The sequence below is a fragment of the Malaya genurostris genome, chromosome 1, assembly GCF_030247185.1.
Source record: "Malaya genurostris strain Urasoe2022 chromosome 1, Malgen_1.1, whole genome shotgun sequence".
Classification (NCBI taxonomy): domain Eukaryota; kingdom Metazoa; phylum Arthropoda; class Insecta; order Diptera; family Culicidae; genus Malaya; species Malaya genurostris.
Window position 1 is genome coordinate 59,431,499 of NC_080570.1, and position 22,843 is coordinate 59,454,341.

At 37.2% G+C, this 22,843-nt stretch overlaps 1 protein-coding gene across 1 annotated transcript; it reads right to left on the bottom strand.

Moving 5' to 3' along the window:
- Positions 1-16,331: 16,331 nt before the first annotated feature.
- Positions 16,332-17,282, bottom strand: LOC131436535 (outer dense fiber protein 3). The gene is made up of 3 exons (XM_058605329.1): positions 17,151-17,282; positions 16,871-17,089; positions 16,332-16,812 (listed from the first exon to the last, which is right to left on the bottom strand). The coding sequence occupies exons 1-3, from the start codon at positions 17,170-17,172 to the stop codon at positions 16,361-16,363; spliced, it is 693 nt and encodes a 230-aa protein (XP_058461312.1). The 5' UTR covers positions 17,173-17,282; the 3' UTR covers positions 16,332-16,360.
- Positions 17,283-22,843: the final 5,561 nt, after the last annotated feature.

The following is a 22,843-nucleotide window of genomic DNA, read 5'->3' on the forward strand; positions in this document are numbered from 1 at the left end:
TACTTTCAACGAAGCTTTTTCCTTTTCTGAATTTTCTAAGAAAGTTGATCAAAATTATGAGGCTTGCTTTTGCGAAATTGGATTCATATTATGGTTCAAACATTTTTACAGGATTTGCGTCTAAAAAATTCTACTCTAAATTGACCAGTCTAATGTGCCAGCTCCATTATATCTTTTCCACTTGCTAAACGCTTTTTATTTATTCTGTTAATTTATGTATTTATTCATCTATTTATTTATTTGTCAATCGATTCATTTATTCATCTATTTTAGTTATTCGTCATTCAAATGCAGATTACACATTATTGTCTACAATGATTACTCAAATACTAGGCACTATTTCTAAGGCTTAACTGTAATTCTATTTGATTTGGTTGTCGTATTGAGGTCAATTATATCACAATTTTGATAATAACAACGCATCTTTCGATTGACCATTTTGTGCATAGTTAGTTCTAAAAAACTTCACCAAAAATAAGTTACGACTTCATCGAGATAGCAAAATGTCTGTATGTATAGCGGTTTGATATTTTTCTACATTGTGTACAACATCGTCAATCTGGTAGATGAAGCTACTAGAACTCGTTGCCTCTCAATGTATGAACCGTGAGAAAATTTTTCTACATTTCTTCGCTCCACGTTATACTCTGAGTATTTCACGGCCCTTACCAAAATAGGTACAGTTTTGCAATGATCGGCGCGGTGTGGAACTTACCAACAGAAAATCTCAAGTTGACAATTATCGCAGAAAATCGAATCCATGTTTCGGCTTGATGATTCTCATACTAGAGTACAATATTTGAACGGCTGAAAGCAAAAATCGGATAAGTGCAACTTAGTTTTGAAAACCTGTTTAAGTAATAAGTCATGTGCACTTTGCACAAACTGGCTACCCACGAAGTACCAACCCCCCAAATGCCGTTTAAGTATTTTTGAATGTAAAAATCAGAAAAAAAACATTGAGAGCAAAAACCGGACATGGATTTTGCAATGCAAGAGTCGTTTAAAAAGATCTTTTCTGCAAGAACCGGACAAAATAATTTCGAACAAAAACTTAACCGGTTCTTCCAAAACAAATGTATTGATCCGGTTGTGTGGAGCATTCACGGATATTTTAATAGACACAACTTATACAAAGGTTACATGCATATAGTTAGAATAAGCGGTAATAGTAAAATGTAAAATCTATCGCAATTATTCACTGCCCGTATAGAATCGGATCGCAAAACGAGAATGAGCAACCGTTTGTTGCTTCACAGCGAATCCCCACATCAACGTGCTAACCAGTGATGCTCAGACGGATCATCGAGTGAAATTCGTTCTCGCCCTGGTGTCCATTCTATGTTAAATGAACCATGCCGGTTTTTGTTGCTGCTGAGATGATTTCCGTCTCTCTCTGATGGCACTGATTGAATCGTGTGATGAGTTGCTAGAGAGCGTTCTTCGATACGAAAAAAGCCATCCTTGAAAACGGCTTTTCCGTTATTTTGGTTCACTGTTTTAAGTGACAGTTTGAAATTTGAAGCATATTGAACTCAGTTCGAAGGACCTTTCATTTTGAATCTAAATTTTGAATTTTTAAAATTACTATTTCTGTGAAAATGTGGTGCATATTTTTCACAATTTTTTGCGCATATCACTCTGTTATTCCGAAACAGTAAGTTGGATTCGGATATAACTTACAGTCCCTGACCATATAATTAGACTCGTGCTGACAAAAATTATACTTCCCTGGAAAATTGTTGTTACATCCAAATACCTGGGAATAAAAATTAAAGGAGATAAAACTATAATCGAATGTTGTAGCGTCCAAGTCAATGTTCTTCTAGTCAGTCAGGGTAGTTTAATTGGCAAAACACTTTCTTCGGTTAGGAACTAACTACGGGTTCGAGTTCCGTCTATACGGTAACATTTTCTGCGGTTTTCTATTACATTGTTTCATTCGCATTTTTTTTAAATCTGTTTTCCCCGTTAGGTACTGATCAAATTTAAAACTAGCTCAAAACGGTCTACGTCTTAACAAGACTGAAACAAATCATGAACAAGGAAATATATTTTTCATGATTCATACTCTATACTAGTGATTCACAAAGTGCTCCTTACAGCCCACCGGTGAGCATTAGTGCATTTGTAGTGGACAGTAAACTCAAAATTGTCTACAGATAGGCAATGAGTCGCAAAAAGTGAGCTCTGAGCAAATGTATTCACGACAAGTTAGTATAGACACGTGGGAAACTTTTCTATATATTCTTGCAAACAAGCCAGTTGTCGTATGTTCGAGCCCTGATCTGGAAGGATTCTGTAGAATCGTAGTACCAGCCTAACTTTTGTAAATAATTTAAATGTTGCATTAGAAATTCAAGCAACGTATAATATTTATAATTCAATCCAGACCAAATACAGACAAAAATATACACTCATCCTTTTTTTAAGAAATGCATGTATCCGGACCTTTCATTCGACTCATTCCATCAAGTTTTGTACAACCTCTTAGTCAGTCAACAGTCAAGCGGTTCTTGTAAGTCAACAGTCCTGCTGGATTTTTAGTTCGATGCACGATAGTAGACGACATTTCATAGATGGAGAAGTTGGAATTCCACTTGTAAAAGATGACCACACTTTTCGAAGTTTTTGCGATATCCGTTTCTTGATTCCCTCCTGTTCTGGACTTACTTGCTGTCGACAAACGATCTCCGAATACTTTTATTACATTAGTAACAGTTGATTTGGTCTCATTCATAGATTTCGATAACTTTGCGAGTGTATAGTATGAATTTTCGTAATGCGCAAGCAAAATTTTGACAACCATTATCACAATCGAGAAGCAAATATCAAAATCAAACAGTAGACATGAGGCTTGTTAAGGTCGAATGCGACTTGGCGTACTAAACAAATTGGTACTCTAATTTTAGTAAATCCATTAAGACAAAAACTTTCGAGCTTGGGTTGCAAACTTTTGAAGTTTGGACACAATAAGAGACAGTCACGTACCCAGAAGGGGGGCCCGAGGGGCCCTGGCCCCTCTCGAAATCAAAAACAGATATATAATTATTTAGAAGGTCTTAGACATGTGTTACAAAAATAACAAGACAGTAAACCTAAAGAAATGTAATACAATAACAGTTCCAGTGGAAAAGTTTAAAGTGTCTATTAAATACACCCGTAAAAGGCACACCGAGAATTAGGTAAATCAGTAATCTTCAGTAACATTTTATCTTTGGCAAAGCCTTGGTGTTACATTCCTGTAGTGGAATTTGACCTTCTGTTTCAACAGACTTCGCAGCCGATTCAGAGTGTACAGAACCATTGCATGGCTAGTGCTACGATTCTACTGACACTACGAATCCTTGCAGGTCGAGGCTCGAACATACGACAACTGGTTTGTAAGACCAGCCCCCTATGCATTGAACTGCCAACCCGGGACAATCTTTGGGCCCCTCCCGAAATGAAATCCTAGGTACGGGCCTGATAAGAGATGTCAAAAGTTTACATATTCTCCGAATTTCGCCCAACGAATGGCTAAAGATATTGATCTGTAGGAATACTGCACTCATATAAAATTTCCTTCGAAGGTGTTCATTTCTAGATTCGATGATTTTTAATTTTTATGTCCCTGTTTGAACCCATTAACAAATTCCAGCCAGATTCTCAACTACAAGACAAGTTGACATTATCGAAATAAATAGTGTAACGATTTCTTCTTCATAGATTCAATGTAGTTTTGGTTACCAAATTAAGATATCGCTCAATTATGTGGGAGGACATGCAAATTTTTCTAACAATCGCAGAATCAAATACTAATGAAATTAATAAACATAATCATGTCCATCTTAATCAAATGTTGTGTTTTATTTCTCACACAAGGAGTGAAACTGAAACCTGAAATGACACAAAAATATACTTTAGGGTAAGCACCTAAGGAAATTTTACACAAGAAAACATACCTTAAGCAGAAATTTTCTCCATTACCAAACGAAAAGACGGACTGTGAATAGGACTGATAAAATGAAAATAACAAAATTCAAAAACTGGTTCTCAGAAACAGTTACAAATCCGCAACCTTCTTCAATCCGGGGAAATCGTTCTGACAACTGAACTACTGTGGATGACATGAAACACAACCTAGAAGACTCCCCGGTAGGAAAGAGCTAGGTATTTGATCTGACTGTGACGGCCAGGGTGGTTAAAATTTTAGTTTATCCCCTGTGATCTAATTCTGCACGCAAAAACTTATCGAGCATTTCACCGACAAATCGAAACTCTCTAGATTCTTTTGTGTCTTTTTGTGTGTCTTCCATTTTGTGCTTACCCAATTTTTGCTCGATATGATTTTAAGTTAACATTTAACATCTATCATGTAGGATTAGGAGGAATTTTTTGATGTGGAACACATCTTTATTTTCTATATAGGGGAGCAAATCAGAAACTCAATGAAAAATACACGTAGAAATGTGGCCAGGTTTTAAACACTTACAACTCAGTCTACTTTGTATCAATTATTGATCATATTTCATTATTTGATTGCAAATATTTCTACGATTCGATTTGAATGTATCAAGCAACGTATTTTCAATTATAAATTATTGAAATTTTAATTAGTACGAGCAGTGTCCTATTTTGTCTGCTAAAAATCTCCGGGATACCGGATTTCCCTGGCATATACGACGGTTTTGAAGGAGTAAGCGGTATATCAAAGTGAAAGCATCGCTCAGATTGGTCAATCGATGCAAAAGCGAAGCTGTTGGAAGCACGCGAATCTATAAATAGAACCGAAATTATAGCTAACGTTTCAGTCCTACGCGTAGCATGCTAGTGGTAGGTTGTTTCTAGACAGCAAGACCAAAAGTGCCATAAAACGATTTGAAGCTTTAATTGGTATGCTCTGATCTTGTGTCACGCAAGCTCGGATGAAATTCCATATTATGTCGTTTCGCTTGAGAAATTGACAACTACCCTAGGGTAAATTTTGAGTACTTAAGTTTAATTTCTAATTTGTATAAGATGAACTCGATTGATAATGAGAAAAAGTTTATCGCTTCAACCGAAATCTTAGAATGGTAGAAAAACTTAACGCTATAAAAATGACTGCGTGAATACAAAACTTGAACACAAGCTTGGCGAAGAAAAGCTTAAATATCGAAATCCGTATCGCAAGTAAGTACAAAGATATAATTGCATACATCTGGGATATTGGTGTAATTTCGCCGGCTATAAAACAAATACAAATCAAGACGAACAAAGGCTATATTCTGAATTCGCGTGTTCGGTGTTGGTTCCTAATCAAGATCAATCTAAGCAGACTCTCGTGCAATCGAGGATTCAAAAGTGTGACGATTGATTGAACTGTTTGATTGTAGATCATTAAAAATTTTGGTTGCCTTGTTCCACATCAATGGCTCGAACAACCCTATGGGGCTGATCATTGTAGTTTTTTGTTCCATTTCTAATTATTTTTTAACCTTTATAACCTAATTTGAATCTCAACTTAACTGCAAAAATGATCAATCGAGTGCCTTTATAAATGTTTCATCTTGGTGGGAAGTAAAACGGAGAATATATTCAAAATGAGCATTCGACAAAAAAAAGTATCGGAAAAACTGCTCCATATGATAATAAATTGTAATATAATTTTATAAGCTAATGACACCAAAAACCATAATATGAACACAGATAATGAAATTATTTCGTTTTGTTCATATATAGATGAAACTTTCCAGAGCTAAGAACACATTTCCTAGTTGTATAACAACACACCCCGGTAAGATGCAGTATTTTTAGTTACATGAGAAATGTGTGATTTCTGTAGGGCAATCCTGTCGGTCATTAGCCACTAAATTGAAAACACGACACATCCAGGTATCATTCTCCACACGCTCGTAAATGTTGTTTTTTATTACTCTTATTGACTCAATTTAATATCGAGCCAAATAACACAACTTATGACAAAATGACCATACCTGATATGCCCAATCGAAGCAAGCGGCGAGCCGCCACCTTTTGCCGTGTCCGCCCGCGCATTCGTGGGACAACACCAATTAACGTTATAACGAGGATCAAATTACCGCCTGGCCACTCATTTATTATGCAGTCCATCCACAGTGCAGAAAAGCAGGCATTTTTAAAGTCTTAATCTTTACCTTACCGGATGAAAAATGTCATGAGCATATCAATAAAGCAATAAACTCGGAATCGCTTCGGAGAGATCGCTTTCGCGCACATTTCTCGGGAGGAAGATGCTGATGAGCCTGAACCGGATGATCATCAAACCACGATCGGACCGTACGAAATCTGACTCCAAACGAGCCATTTGGAACATCATTGACGCGGTAATTCCGCGGCCATTTCCGCCGCCCGGAATTCTTCGACGGGAATGAATACAGTTCTCAGCCCATGGCAGTTTGCTCGATTAGATGCAATAAAAAGTTAATTTGATTAGATGCCGTGAGAGCTCCGGCTCGACGGGCTAGCCACGGACTGGAATGGTGCCTTATTCGGGCACAAAATGCGTTGGAAGCGAGTGCTAATCAAGTGATTGGATTACGGTCCTTCCACGATTGCCATAAAGATTTTTCGGACTGATGTAATCGTCGCTAATTTGAGGAAAATGTTTGAGCTTATTCTAACTGTGAGCTACTAAAGCAACCGTTAGTCACTAATCTGGGAACTACGAGCGGAAAACTAGTGAAAAATTTCAATTTCCTTCGTGCTATACATCAACATGTTCGATCATTAGTCTAAACGGTGGCTCATTCATTTTCTATGGTTAACGAGAACATCGTCACTAGAAGAGCTCATCAACTACATTCAGACAAAGATATATCATTTCTCCCAATAAACAGTTTAACTAACCTTGACAGCTCCAGGCCCCACTAAATAATCCAAATACGAGGAATCGATTACGCCCACCCCTCGGTTTTGGCAACCAGCGATACAAGGCAAACACATAGCTTTCACATAAAATCAAGATGAGCATAAATTTTATTTTACTGCATTTTCTGGTTTACTTAACACGGCTTACATGTACCGATCCTTCACTTTTCCTCTCTCTCTGTTTCTCTCTTCCCCATCCAGCTGCCGGTTCGAGATCGTTTTCAAACAAATAAAAATGAACAAGAAGCGTAAAGTGGTCGCATCTCAACGCCAAGAGAGTCAAACTTCTGCTAACAAGAAGCATAATAACTTTTATGCTGATTCCTCTGGCCCTCGTCAAGCCAGTGCATCGTTCTGTTGTTTATTTGGCACATAATAATTATCCACTTTTCCAGGGAACATAATTTTATGGCCAGCAGCCAGCAAAGATGTTGCTTCGTCAAGGCTTCCGATCATCAATTCCTGAACCTGGAACTGATCGTTTTGGCAAGATATCGAATTTGGCTGCGAGAAAGTAGCCTAACAAGAAGGAATGGAAAGAGTGACACATGCTGTAACAATTATGCAGTATTAGAGAAAGGACCTCCCGGGAACGTGTTAACCACCGAACAAGCTGCTACCATGGTGGCGGTCTGCGGATAGTCTGAGACGAGGGATGGCGTCCCTCGTCTCGGATCGCTTGCACGAGTCATCTTTCCTATATCTGAACATGTCTTTTCTATTGTAAGAACTATGTCTTCGCTCATCGGTCCTTGTCAGCACTAGGTTACTGTTCTTGTGTGAGGAATACTTTGAATCTTTGAAATTGAAGTAAATCAATTAGAATATTTCAGATAATAAGCAGTGATAAAAGTTACTAATATGTGATTTGAAATTTGGGTCATCAATCCTCGAAAGATATAATTTTTCGAAGATTTTCCCGAACATAACAATCTTAACATCGATGAATAATCAAATCGATATCTTACTTTAAAGTGGATTTGTCACGAAGGGGAACTATGGGAAAGATTGTCACTACGGTTTATCATTATAATGATATTAAATCAGAAGAAAATTTCACATCTAATACGTATCAGGAAGTAAATGAAATATTTTTTTTTTACCTTTTTTTGAAAAAAAACTTCCGTTTGATTGATACAGTGTCCGTTTAACTCACAGCTTTCCTACAGAATTCTAATGTTAACGATGGGAAATTTCCGAGCACAGGATTGTCACGGTAATTAGCGGCATCTTATGGTGCTCAATTTTCCGCTCGTTAGAAAATATAGGCAAAGGAGACAATTTCATTGTTTCTTCATTTTCAATTTTGCTTGTTCATTGCAGGTCATAGTATTGTTGGCACCATCAAGACTTTTTGAATTGCAATAAATTTAGAAAGTTGTTGAATATGTATCATGATAATAATTCGAGGAAATATATGACAAAACATTTCATGAATATTGTTGTTTTCAACGGTGCGATAGTTATTTTTAGTATGGAAAAATATAAGTTTGTAAGTAACAAAAATGTTAAATATCTCTAAGGAACGATCTCACCAGTATCTTGCTTCTCCTATTGGCACATTGTCGCTAAGCAGATTTACCGGTAGCGACACCTGCCAATGAAAAATAGAACCAAGAAAAGGAGGATTCTTTCGGAAATTTTCATATCGGCAGTAGTAATTTGCAACATTTTTGTACATTTTATTCAATAGTACAAACAGATATCAGCAATAAAAGTACACTCGGAGTAGAAGAAAATCGATTTCAAAGTGATTACTACTACTTTTTTAGTGTAAACTACGATTAAACAATGTGCAATTCAGCAATGTGTGAAAATGGATACTTTATTTGTTATTTCCAAGCATTTGAAAAATGATATCAAACCAAGTTCAACGCTCTATTCTGAATAAACGGTAAATTTCGCACAATGAACTAAGATCAACATTACCACCTCAGAGTAAAAACTTTTTCTTCAACTTCTACTATGATTTTTCAAATAAATTTGCCTGTTGTCATAAGAAATCGTTGAAAATGTGGAGTAATTAGATCTTTCCCTACCGATTTGACAGCTCTTGCTGAAAGAATCATCTCTAAACACAATATGCCAATTCGCATTGCTGTAAACAACGCGGGATGACACACCACTACTGAAAAAAAACACTCTCGGGTGGGTTTTCTGTAGATCAATTTTAGATTTTAGAATCACACGATTGGCTTGTAAATTTTCACACATTCCATATGAATCGGATAACATCAACAATGATATGCAGATGGCGCTTCGATCGGTTGATGTAAATTTGGCGGTAAAATCGCATCGCTTAATTACAGACTAACAGACATGACACTATGGGTAAATTCTTATAAAAATAAATGTTCGTGATGCACTAGTTGTGTTACCCCTTGTGTTATGTAAAAGTTTGTCAGCGCCGATCAGCTGCTTGCAGGGATGCCTGATTTTATCAGACTTTGTGTAATATTTGAAAATGAATCGTAGCAATAAATTATGATGTTATGTTGATAATATATTTAACTTTTTTAGCGTTGTTGAAAGGGAATCATTTCGTCTTCTCAACGTTGTTCATCTTGACAGGTATAAATTTCAAAAATCTTCAGACAGGGTTTCAAATGTCTGTATATCCAAAAAACATCTGGAGTCAGCAAGTATGTCTTTCTAGCAGACATTTTTCTAAAAAGTATGAAACGCAAAACTGATTTGGCGAGCAAAAAAAAAGGTCGCGACAACGTTGAACGTTTTTTTTTTTAAGAGGGTAACTTCACCATATGTTGTTTCATGCGCATTGAAATTAAACACCGCATCACTCTCTCAGTGATGCCAGCTCTCCCCATTGACAGTCGAGTGCAAAATATATTGCAAAAATCTGTCAGTTTCAGCCCGATTCTGTACTTCGTTCGAATCGGACAAATCTGTTTCGATTGATTACGAAATTTGGCATTCTGTAGCTCGATCGAGTTCGAGTTTTCCATACAAAATCATCACTCGATCGAATAAGAGAATGCAAATTTTTACATTCGTTCGACAAAATTCGATACGATCGAAATACAGAATAGAGGTGAATATCAATTCTGTGCAAGGATGGCTTTTATCGTATCAAAGAACGCTCGCTAGCAACCCTTCACACGATTCAATCAGTGCCATTAGAGAGATACGGATTCGCGAACAACAAAAAAGAGATACGGATATCATCGCAACAACAAAAACCCGGCATGGCTAGAATAACATAGAATAGACACCAGTGCGAGAGCGAATTTCTCTCGATGACATTTTTGAGAATCAAAGGTTAGCACGCTGCTGCGGGGATTCTCTCTGAAGCAACAAACGGTCGCTTATTCTCGTTTCGCGATCCGATTCTGTATGGGCAGTAATTGCGATAGAATCATTTTACTATTATCGCTTATTCTAACTATGTGCATATAACCTTTGTATAAGTTGTGTCTATGAAAATGTATGTTAATGCTCCACACAAGGGTTTCTAAAATATTGTAACCTAGTATGAGAATCATCAAGTCGAATCATCTATTCGATTTTCTGCTATAATTGTCAACTTGCGATTCTCTCTTGGGAAATTCCACACAGTAACTATCATTATTAGACTGTAATTTTGTTTAAGGACCGTGAAATACTCAGAGTGTGAAGTGGAACGAAGAAATGTAGAAAAATTCTCTCGCGGTTGATGCATTGAGAGACTCGAGTTCTTGTAGCATCTTCTACCGGATTGAAAATGTTGTATACAATATAGATAGCAATATAACCGCTTCTGTTAAATTTTCTACAATCACCAACACTGATTCTGTGTAATTTTTTTTATACTATCCGCTAAAGAAACGACTTCAACATAAAGTAAGATATTTTGTCAATCGAGGTAAGTTACCATATTGTTTGTTGTCATCAGTGCAAAATAAATCCATAAATACATAAATTACTGTAGTAAAATTTACTTATTCGATAAAAATTAACTATTGGAATGTAAAATGTTATACAAAAGATTAAATCTTCAACGAAATGGTTCACAGTCTTAGAGAAACTCTACAGCTCGAGGGTGGTTTATGGTCAAGGCTTTTACGTAAATTCTTAATCGTGACATCGGGAATACGGTCAATAATTTATAATAAAGTTTTCAGTAGTATGACATAAGGACAAATGAATGAAAATTGAAATTATCTCAAATGTTTGGTATGAACGAGCCTTACGGTGAAATTCAGTACCAAAATAAGGTGCGCAAAATTTCAACCGGATGAATTGAACGAATCATCGCTCAAAACGTGTAGTGCAAAACCTACAAATAGAAATACGAAATACTTTCAGTGATTGAGTGCAGTTGCCTTACGACATGTATTGTTGGCTCGTCAAACTATGTATGGTAATAAACCATGAGTATTGGCATTAAAAATTCCTTACTCTTATCTATACTGGCTGCGATACCTTTTTCTGTGATAATTTTGAACGAATATAACCCAGTCTGTTGTAGATGAATTTATATAATTTTGCTACCAATAGATCAAAAAACGTTTAACTTAAACACATATTGCAACGTCGTTTTATTATTTCAATAGTACACCATTAACATATCGGTTTGAATCGACCTATGTTCTAGCGAGCCAATCACAGCATGTCACACACGGCCGACGGTTTTGATCATTACTACACACCAGTGGCATCCTATTTTCCCTGAGTTCGAATCCGTAGATTTGGTTTCAAGTATACTCAAACTTATATGTTTACAAACGACTAATCTACAACAAACACTTCCCGCGTATATCGACATAGATCGAACATTTTTTTAATGTTGCAACCTACTTGACGAAAAATATTCGTAATCGCTTTGCTGTGAAACGTGAAATAAATATTTTGAAAGCAACAAATGAACACAAAGCCATCTTCTAATTCAAAATCCGTAGATTTCAAGAGGTTCATTCGTAGATCCGTAGAGAAGACAAATTCTTAGATCTGCGGATAATTCCATAGGGCTGGCATCCTTGAAAAAAAATATGTTTGTCGAAATTATTTAACACATGGTAACTAGATTACAAGATGGCAGTATGTTTAGCTACGGTTTGTCTATGTTGTTTCAAATCTCTACATATGTGCGTTTTGGAACAAGTTCGACGAGTAGGTCTCTAGGTCTCAAAAATTGATGTTTCAAGTCAACGTAAATCCCAAGATGGCTTCCACTTTATCAAGATTCTTACAATATTGGTACTTTTAGAACGGGTATGACGAATAGATGTCATAAAGTAAAGTTTTATGCAATGTTCAAATCCAAGATGGCGTCTTTCTGGTTTTGAAATTTGAAATTTAGGAGCATTCAAAAACCAAGATGGTGATTTCCGATTTGTCGATATTCTTTAAAAACCTCACATTAGATTCGATCCAAATATTGGTAAATATTATATACCACCCTTTGATTCCTTAAGTAAATTGCTGAAAATGATCTGCATCTCCAAATTTCAGTTTCATAGGCCAGTAGACCATTTTACAATTTACAACAACAACCGTTCTAGGTTCTAGATACAAGGAAAATATGCTTCACAGAATATTTTCCCTGATTTGTAAAACAACTCTAGTTTAAATGTTTGTTATTTTAAATAACCCACGCGGTGTTACAACGAAAAACGAATCATTTCTTATACTTTCGTTATATTTGATATTGATATTTCGTGTTATATTTGATATTGAACTTATTATTCTTGCATCCCTTTTATTGAGCCCCAATTTTAACCTGTATTTATTTGTTCCGGGTTGGCGGTTCAATGCATTGGGCACTGGTCTTACAAACTAGTTGTCGTATGTTCGAGCCCTGACCTGGAAGGATTTGTAGTGTCAGTAGAATCGTAGCACCAGTCATGCACTGGTTCTGTACACTCTGAATCGGCTGCGAAGTCTGTTGAAACAGAAGGTCAAATTCCACTACAGGAATATAATTCCAAGGCTTTGCTTTTAACCTGTATTTGTCTTTCGCCATAGTTGATATCGTGCTTTTTAAGGGTACATTTTCATTTTCAGAGAGCCAATGTCAATTGTATTCACGTTAGTCTGGTTATGTCTCTGACATTATCCACCCGTCTCTTTTTTCTGGATCTTTTTCCCATGGCACATAAAATCTTTGTAATTCGAACCGTAGAAACTTTTTTGTAGATTTGGTCACAAGTTACAAGTTGCAATCAGCTCTCCTTGGAAATATTTCCACGCAACTAGAATGCCTATAACCAGAGTGACAACAACTCTTCCTTTGGAATGACAGCTTCCAGTTCCAAACGAACAAACGACCTGTTAATTACAATGTAAAGCTTACGACACTGCCAACATTTCGAATTAATTATTTTGAATTGTTTCCAACGTTACGGATAAGAAGTCGTCACTCTGGTTATAGGCACTCTATACGCAACGATTCGAGTACAGGGAGTTCAATAAGCTCGAATACAACCACCCACATTATCAGATCCGAATCGACGAGAAATTTTCATTCGGAATTCCATGTGAAAATCATGAGGAATTCCGAATCAATTCCAACTCCAATGCAACAACCGATTCCGAATGAATTTCGCCTACAACCGGTTGATTCGGAAATCTGTCGGATTTGAGTGAGAAGATGCGAACTGAATTGTCAATTTGTCTTCTTCTTCTTTCCCGATTTTGCACATTTTCGTGCTCTTTTTCAGTTTATTTTTAAATGAAAACATTATTTAACTGAATATACATATTTAAACCTTTATGTTCTTCGGATATACAGAACTAGTAATTAACCAGTTCTTCTTAGAATTCCAACTGTTGAAATTCGCTGGAAATTAATAAAACGGCCTACCTTAGTCAGCATCATCCATTCCTCTAGCTGGAGTGTAGTGAAATGTAGAGATGGGAAACTTATCGATATTTATCGATAATATCGATATTGCCACGATATCGACGACATCGATAATTCAGAGCATAGACGAAAAATATCGATATTCGATATTGCAACCATGGAGTTTAGTAAAATTATAATTTCATATTATTACTTCGCTCGTGTAGTTTTTATCTAATATTAGATATTTAGGCTATGTTCAAAAATACGTTAATAAAATCTTACCTAAAATCAAAGACATCATATTAACTAGATATCCAGCTCTCACATTTCACGAACAAATCATTGGCAACATCGTTCTTAGCGAGCATGGCACCCTCAGGCGAGTTCGCATTGAATCTCATACATAGAAGTAGGGGAGAGAAATGTCAACTTCGTTTGGCGCGCACGAATAATACGCGCCCATACAAATGACATGATATGTTGAATGTGATGCCGTGCGATGGCGTTACTGGACTGAAGACTAATTTCGCTCCAAGCTGACAGGGTCTGTTAAAATTGACTTCCTGCACGCAACTCTTGTAAAGGGCGAACAGTACTTAATGTTAAGTATTTTGTTGGCTAAGTATTGAGCAAGCACCAGAGAAAACAGATATTTTCTCTTATTGGGAAAATTACACAGAAATTTATTGCACAGCGTCTTTTGATAATTCTAGCAAAAAAAAGACGCTGAAAGAGTCAATTCCACAGCGGGAAACACGGCTTGTTTGAGCCCAGGGATATTTCAATTTTTGAAAATGTAATTTGTTCGGCTGTGAACCTAAAATTATTTTTTCAATCAAATATACTTTCTTGTTTTAATAAATTTTCATTGAAGGGGTGACAAATATCGATATTTATCGATAATATCGATATTGAATAGAGATATATCGATATTATCGATAACAGATTTTATTCGATATTTCCCATCTCTAGTGAAATGGCTTTAGTCGCCTAAATTTTACACTAACACATTAATAAAATGAGCGAATATTCAATGACACTTATAATGTCACTGTCAATCGGGTTGATCGAGCAGCCAATTCAGGCGAAAATTCTAGCACTGAACCGATCGAGCACTGAAAAATCATGCAGTCGAGTAAGAATTCATTGCGCATTCCGTCATTTCGATAATGTGGGCACGAGCGCATATTAATATAATATTTTAGCACATGTAATTCAGGAACCAAAAGTCGTTCAAATGTGAGTAAGGTGTGGTTACCGCTATATGAAATTTATGTGTGTTGGGACATAATGAAAGGCATGTTTTGAGTTGAATTATTTTTGAGCACAGTTTTAAATTAGAATAGTTGTAAAACCATTTTAAACGAATTTTATGTTTTTTTCGGGCTAAAGCTCTATATTCATTCTGTTTTGGATTATACAACTACACCCTGTGTTTCCGGAATCGGAAGTTCAACCCGGATCCAATTCAATGGGAACGTATGCGACCATAAGAGCTTTCGTTATAATTTTAGTTTATCGAAATCTATTGACCTTATTCTTTGAAATCGAATTATATGTTGGAGTTGTGACAGCTAATTCAGGTGTTTCCAGTATAGCAGTACAGTTAAAATTAGATTGTACAGGGTTGCACAAAGGAGCCTGACATATTTTGTTCTCCGGTTACACTAGAACTAGACAAGGGAGGGAAAATACGGCATCGGAAAGTAGAAGAACGAAGCTTTATTTCCGTCTAGTAGTTTTCCATCACGGAGAATTGAAGTGTCACTCAACGCGTTTTAATTTAATCAATAATCGACTAGTTTGAAACTAATATTTGATTATTTATCTAATCGAATGATTTAAAAAATCCAATACCAATTGAACAATTAATCGAGTAATCTATTGAAAAATTTTTTAATCGATTAGAATTTCACTGATTTTGAAAGTGTCTTTTGAGCGAAACTCAAAGATTTTGAAGATGTCGTTTGAGCGAAACGGAACAGATCATTAGAGTGTGTGAGAATAGCCTCTTAAAATTGTGAACGAAATCTTAGGAACTTGAACTATTTATGTGAAATAGAATGCTGACTTGAGACTGATAAATAAAATTCAAATTCACATTTCTGTTTATATGAAGATATCCATTTACAACGAAGTTTCTGAACAAAAAAAATAGACACAGCTTTTAGAACAACCTTTGCCTGACAAATAACCACAATAATGAAAGGAATGGAATGGAACTTGAAGATATTTTCACTACCTGGAAAGAAATACCAGATACTTCATCATACCTAGAATCGAATTATGGAAAGCAACCCGATTGGAAACGTGTTAATGTACTACGAATGATGACCGTTCGGCAAATCAAGAAAACAAATCGACGCAATCAAAATTAATTTTGAAATTGATTGGATCCCAATTTGTTATCGTCTGCGGCTAATGTTTGGTGCCTGTCGATTGCGTGAATTTATTTTCACCGAAATGTTCGATTGATTCCCGCGAGCCGATCTCAATGAAGGTTCAACGGCTGTAGCTCAAAACCCTTGGAAAATCATTCCTAGTCTGCATTTCGATCGAATCGGAATTTAATGCCCCTTGAAACATTCAAAACAAACAAGCGTTAAGCTTTGATAGTTTACTCATAAATCAGTCCCCGAATAGTGATTTTCATTGTGACCTCGAAATCTAAACGATGTTGTTGATTAATGACTTTTTTTTATTCAATCAACAATTATCACCAGGAATTACCATCGGAGGTCGCCACATCGAGTGCCTGACACCAAAGCTATACGACGGTGCAGACGCTCCTGGTTTCATGTTCATTAGCCCGTAACGGTTGGGACCCGGTGAAGGACCTTTATCTCCTGTTATCGGGAATACCGGCCGCATGCTATATTTAGCACTGCGCTTGTGAGTGACATTCCGATCCAACGGTCCATATTTACCGGGTCCGGGTCCTTCTGAGGCATAGGGAAAATTGGTTTTTGCTCTCATGCTATAGACAGGATTACGAGTCTTATAGATATTCAGGTCGTATGAATACTTGGGTCCTGGTACTAGATCATTGGGCAGAGGTGACAGCCGCTTTCCAAAGCTGTATACAGGAGGTCGTTTTTCCTTCATCAACGGAGCGGTGTCGTTTTTGTGGGCGCCCGGACCGGGAGTAATGTCGTTTGCTATATGTAAAAATATATATTTATCTTCTGACAAGTTTTGAATTTTGAACGAACTTACAGAACGATTTGAATCTTTTCCCTATCGAATATTTGGGCGTATTTGGAGGTCCAGTTTTGGTCATTTTGCCTGGGTCGTAAATTGCCGGACCTGGTCCCAGGGTATCGAACCGCGTTGTTGGCCTTATTCGCATCGTGTACATTGGTTTGCGTTCCCGACGTGTATCGTGCTTGTCGAAACCAATCATCGGGGGAAGGCCGTAGCCTGCCGGTCCTGAGCCTACAATAGTGGATTAAATCACGTCAATTGTAGCTGTTGAAAATATATTTCTACTTTATACCAATTCTCGACATTTGATACATTTTTCAATCACTATTTATTTTTAAATATCTTGAACTAAAAATTTTGCTTACACCTCCTCCAAATCCAGAAAATGAATAATCAATTTATTTGTTACTAGGCCTACTTATGTTGATTTCTATTTGGAACATTGAAACGGAACTATGCCGGTTTCGAGTTTTTGTGCTAATGTCCATACACATAAACTTTGACTTCGACTATACCGTTGTTCGGATCGGGAAGCACCGGAAGTAACGGTGAAAATCTACAAAATGGGTCTTATAAAGATTTTTAAAGACAATTCAATCGACGAATTTAACAAACATAGATATAAATAAATAACAAAACTTACAAATTGCCAAAAAGTAGGGGTTTTGAAGATTGCGTACGTTTTATTATTTGTTTATTTGTTTATTTGTTGCTATATAATCCATCTGACAATAGGTGTCTTAATGAATAAAGTAAACTAAACTAAAAATCATTCAACTTAGGCTAAATTATCATGAAACACAACACGAAAAAGGTCAAGTAGCTTACGATAAAACAAATTGGACGACAAATTAAAATCAAAAAACTCAGCGAACTCGTTGAATTGTCGACATATGGATCTAAATGGCTCATGCTGTCCGTATACAGTATACTGTGTTTCAAGGAGCAAGAAATTACGCTGTCGAAGAGATCTTTCTGGAGCATACATATTCAGACGTTCGAGTAATGCGGGACAATCAACAGCACCAAGAAGCAATTTCGCTGCGAATGTAGCTTGAGCATATGTCCTTCTTAATTCCAGGGGTTCAATGCTTAAGAGACGGCAACGATCCACATATGACGGTAGCTGTATGGGGTCGTTCCAGGGTAAAAGTCTCAATGCGTATCTCACAAATTTGCGTTGCACTGCTTCAATCCTCAATATCCAATTTGAATGATATGGACACCAGACAATCGCGTTCGACTCAAGCACTGACCGTACCAGCGAGCAGTATAATGATCGTATGCACAAAGGATCGCGAAACTCGGAGGAAATTTTGAATATGAATCCCAATTGCCGATTTGCTTTGCAAATAATATTTTCATAGTGAAGTTTGAAGGTTATTTCGCGATCAAGAATCACACCGAGATCTTTCACATGTTCTGTTCGCGTTAGCGTGTGTTCAGCGATTTTGTAATCGAATACTATTGATGCACTTTTTCGATGAAAAGATATAACACTGCATTTTTCGATACTCAATTTCAAAAAATTCTTGGTACACCAAATTTGAAATGTATCAAGCATTTTTTGCAACTCCAGGCAATTTAACAGACTTTCAATAATTTTGAAAAGTTTCGTGTCGTCAGCATAGAACAAACGGCATTCCGGCGGTAACAGCGTTGATACATCATTAATGAAGATAGAGAACAGTAACGGACCAAGGATACTACCTTGAGGCACTCCCGAAAGATTCGTGAAGGTCTCCGAAGTCGAAGATCCAATTTTAATCCGAACAAAGCGATTCGTCAAGTAAGACTTAAACCATGCAACTCCTCGTGTAGAGATTCCAAGTACCTCTAATTTTTTTAGAAGAATTCCGTGATCAACCCGGTCAAATGCCGCTTTAAGGTCAATATAAACCGCATCAGTCTGCAGGCCACGGTCCATGTTTCGTATACAGTTCGAAGTGAACTGTAAGAGATTCGTCGACACGGAACGATTAGGGAAAAATCCGTGCTGCTGGGTGTCAATGTAATTTCTGCAGCAGACGAACAAGATGTCGTTGACAATGATCTCAAACAGTTTTGAACATGCGCACAAGCAGGTAATTCCTCGGTAATTAGCAACATTGCACTTGTCGCCTTTTTTGTGAACCGGAAACATAAAGGACGACTTCCAACACGTGGGAAACTCACTTTGTTGAACCGAAAGATTGAATAGCATTGCTAACGGGTAACTCAAGACGAATGAACAGCGCTTAAGCACAGACGAAGGAATTCCATCGGGACCAGCAGCAAATGATAGCTTTAGTTTGTTCAAGGCTGCAATAACCATATCCTGCGTTATGTATGGCAACTCGAAACTAAGTACGTCTCGCGGTAATCCAGCTGTTGCTTCATCAATCTGCATCGTTGTGGCGCATCGTTCATGGAATGCATGCTTGAAATGGTGAGCAAACAGATAGCACTTTTCGATTTCATTGTTGGCTGTCTCATTTTCCAAGAACATTGAACGAGGAAGACCAGTTTCTTTTCTTTTGGAATTTACAAACGACCAAAACAGTTTGGGTTTACGACGAAGGCTTTGCTCAATCCGTTTAACGTACTGAGAATAAAGGAATAGATTGTAGTGACGATATCTATTGCTTCTAATGTTGAACTGGTGTTTGAAATACGGAGACCGACAATTGCAGTATTTCCGGAGAGCAGCAGAACGAGCACGTTTTAATGCTCGTAAACGAAGATTTGACCAGGGAGGTTTTTGCGGAGGTCGTCTGGCAGGAACAGTACGGGAAACAGCGTGATCTATTACTGTACAGAAATATTCAACAGCTTCATTAACGTTGGTAGAGGAATCGATAGCATTCCAGTTAGTCCAAGAAAGTAGCTCGTTCAGTGCATTGTAATCAGCTCGACGAAAATCGGGATCATGTGAAATGGTGGGCTCTTCATAAACCACTGGAATTGGCAATCTGAATATGACTTTGATTGCTGGGTGGTCAGCATCGAGATTCGTTAGAGGTTCAATTGGCAAGGAGATAGTAGATAACGGTGTGGCAGATTCGTTTGCAAAAACGAGATCCAGTAAGCGGTCATTTCTGTTGAGTACATTGTTAATCTGACTAAAACCGTGAAAATGCAAACCATCAAAAAGAGTGCTGCATGCAGCAGACATGTGTGAATGCAACGGATCAATGCGCGGAGCGCCTCTCTCGGGAAAAAGCCACCGAAGACCAGATTGATTATAGTCGCCGAAAAGAAGCGAGGGTGTATGAGGGCTCAATTGGGAGGCAACCGATCCCAGCGAGTTCACGTGATCACTAATACTCGTATAATCATTTTTTCGATCGGGTGGTAGATAAATAACACCTATACTAACATTTATCTCAGCAAACTTGACGACAACCCAAAGCTGTTCTAGGGTGTCGGAGATCGATGTAGGTTCAATGTAGCAATTGAGATTTTTGGAAACAGCGATTAAAACTCCTCCACCTCGTGATTTACGGCTGTTTAACGGTGACCGATCGGTTCGAAACACAGCGTAGTGATGTCCAAAAAGTTGAGCAGAGTAAATTTGCTCGTTCAACCAGGTTTCCGTTAAAACGATGATATCGTATTCTGCCTCCGATACAGACAAGAAAAATGTCTCTACTTTGGTCCGTAAACCACGCACATTTTGGTAGTAAATGGTAAGGTTGTTGAAAAAAGTAGCACTGCAATGTGAAGAATTTTCAGGAACAGCAGGCTCACAAAAACTATTGTACTCGCCTGAGATAGTAAACTGGAAGCCCCTGCTACCACCACCGACCGCAGGACCGGGACGATGACGAGTTTTGTATTTAATAACCATACAATTGTATTAATTGAAAGCGAAAAGTTTAATTGTTGGGTAGATTTTAACGAAACTATTTACGTTTACGGCAGAATTCACCTTCGAATTCGCAGATCCGTTTTAAAGTTGTATTATTTACATCCTGTGAATAGCCTAGTTATGCGTTTTATTGCGGACATTATGAAAGTGAGTCAGAAGACGCGTAAAAAAGTTATTGGCTCACATTGAAAACCCGCGGATGATACATACGTCAAAGTTGACTTCAAAGAATTGCCAGGACAGGAATTTTACACAGCAAAAGGATTAAATTCTAGTATCGGATAGTTGTTTCGAAAAGCAGAAAACGACGAAACTCGCACCGAAATACTTGATTCAGCAGACCATCTGCACCTGTGGAAAACGAATACACCATCAATGAAAAATCCAGTTGTTTTTATTGTAAACAGAATAATGTTGTTCTCGATTGATGTCATAATGAAGTTTTCATCCTAACTGCTGTTAAACCTGTTTGTTTTGAAGCCAGTTTCGAACCTATTTAACAACATTGAACTCAAAATCGTCAGTCAGTTTTAACCTGTGTGTGTGGCTTCGCTAACACCACCGCTACTAAGTGTGAACCCAAATCAGTGTCGTGAAAATTATTTGTTAAAAAAATCGTCGTAAGAAACCCCTTTTTGAGCCGAGCTTGGCTTCAATTCAAGAGCAGAAGGCTAATTCGGTGCATTTGTCCTCAAATACGTGAATCCCCTCTTTCAACTCTACACCGGGGTTTAAAGTTCCAGTGGATCTGTTCTCCCGGAAGCGTCTGATGATCAAATTTTACATCTGCAAAAAAGCATAGCGTAAGCATATTTGTCGCACTTCAAACCATAATGTAATTCACGGGGAAAAGGCATGACAGATACTAGTTGAATCGTTTAGAGTTCGGATCGGGATTCAGCATTATTCCTAAATGGATTTCGAATCAGATACAACAACCGATTACACTATTGCTAAGTTCACTGGTTCACGATTATTATTTTTCGATGGATCGTATGGGACATTGTAATCTTGAGTTTATTTTTGATTGGACCACCGTTGGATTAGTTTTATGGCAGTATTTCGGAGGTGCTGTCAGAACTCTTTTTTTTTAATCAAATGCCTGCCTGGCACTTTTAGCTCGGGAAAGAAAAGAACAATTTCTCTTCAATTATGTTGAAGAGACTCATTGAAACCCTTTCAACCAGCTGGAAGAAAATATGCGTTCAGTTCGATTCATTTCGTCCAGTATGCAGTTCGCTCTTTGTACTTCAAAATCTTGCCACTTTCTTAGTGGGATGCTTAATCTTCGGCCTCTTAGGCATTCGGCTCACGTATGTTTGCCATATTTGCTGAAAGGTAGAATGCAACATTTTGTGAAAGATTGTAGGAAACTTGACGAACAAAATTTGACGATCGTCGAATGTCATTTTCGTTGGCGCATAGATGCCAGATAATTTTTAAAAAAAAACCTAACGTCCACTGATAAAATCAAATTTCGGAAATACTGCGTTTTTCCAAAAAGGTGTGAATCAATAATCTTTTATTTCATTTCTCTGAAATTATCCCGTTTTTGTTATTTTTGATTCATTAAAAGACACACCTTCAGGATTTTCCCCCTCAGGAAACACCACCTCGTATTGATATGATTTACATGTAAAGTTAGACGTAAATTAAGTGATTCAGAAGTTTCTTAATGAAATGCTTTGCACTTGAATCAGTTGAAACTAGTTTTTGATTTAGTTTCTCACTGGTCTATCAATCAGATTGTCCAATTTCTGATCTGTTTCAAAAACAGATGTTCAGAAATAGTTCAAACATTTCTTAGCCTAAAAAGCATTAAAAACACCGTTACTACAATATCGTGAAAGTATCTGAAGAATAAAAATTTTGTTTCCTTATTCAATTTTTCTGTTTTATTTATTTTCTAAATTCAATGCAAATGGCATCTCTGGCGCTGATATATCCTCAATTCATGTGCCTCTTATAGAGTAGAGAGCAATAGAATTATTTCTTGAGGTTCTAGGTTCGATGATAAATGCAATGTTTGATTTAATAGTCGATTTCTATATTTTTCAATTACTATCAAATATCGTAATGCAGACTTCAAAGTTTTCTTCAGCGCATTGGTTAAATCGAGCAATCAATGTTCTAGT

Excerpts from the sequence above, each read along its gene's own strand:
- LOC131436535 (XM_058605329.1), bottom strand. The coding sequence starts at position 17,172 with ATGTATCAAATGTCGAGAATTG. Across the intron at positions 17,090-17,150 it reads GTATCAAATGTCGAGAATTG|GCTCAGGACCGGCAGGCTAC; the intron begins GTATAAAGTAGA and ends CCACTATTGTAG. Across the intron at positions 16,813-16,870 it reads GAAAAGATTCAAATCGTTCT|CAAACGACATTACTCCCGGT; the intron begins GTAAGTTCGTTC and ends TTTTACATATAG.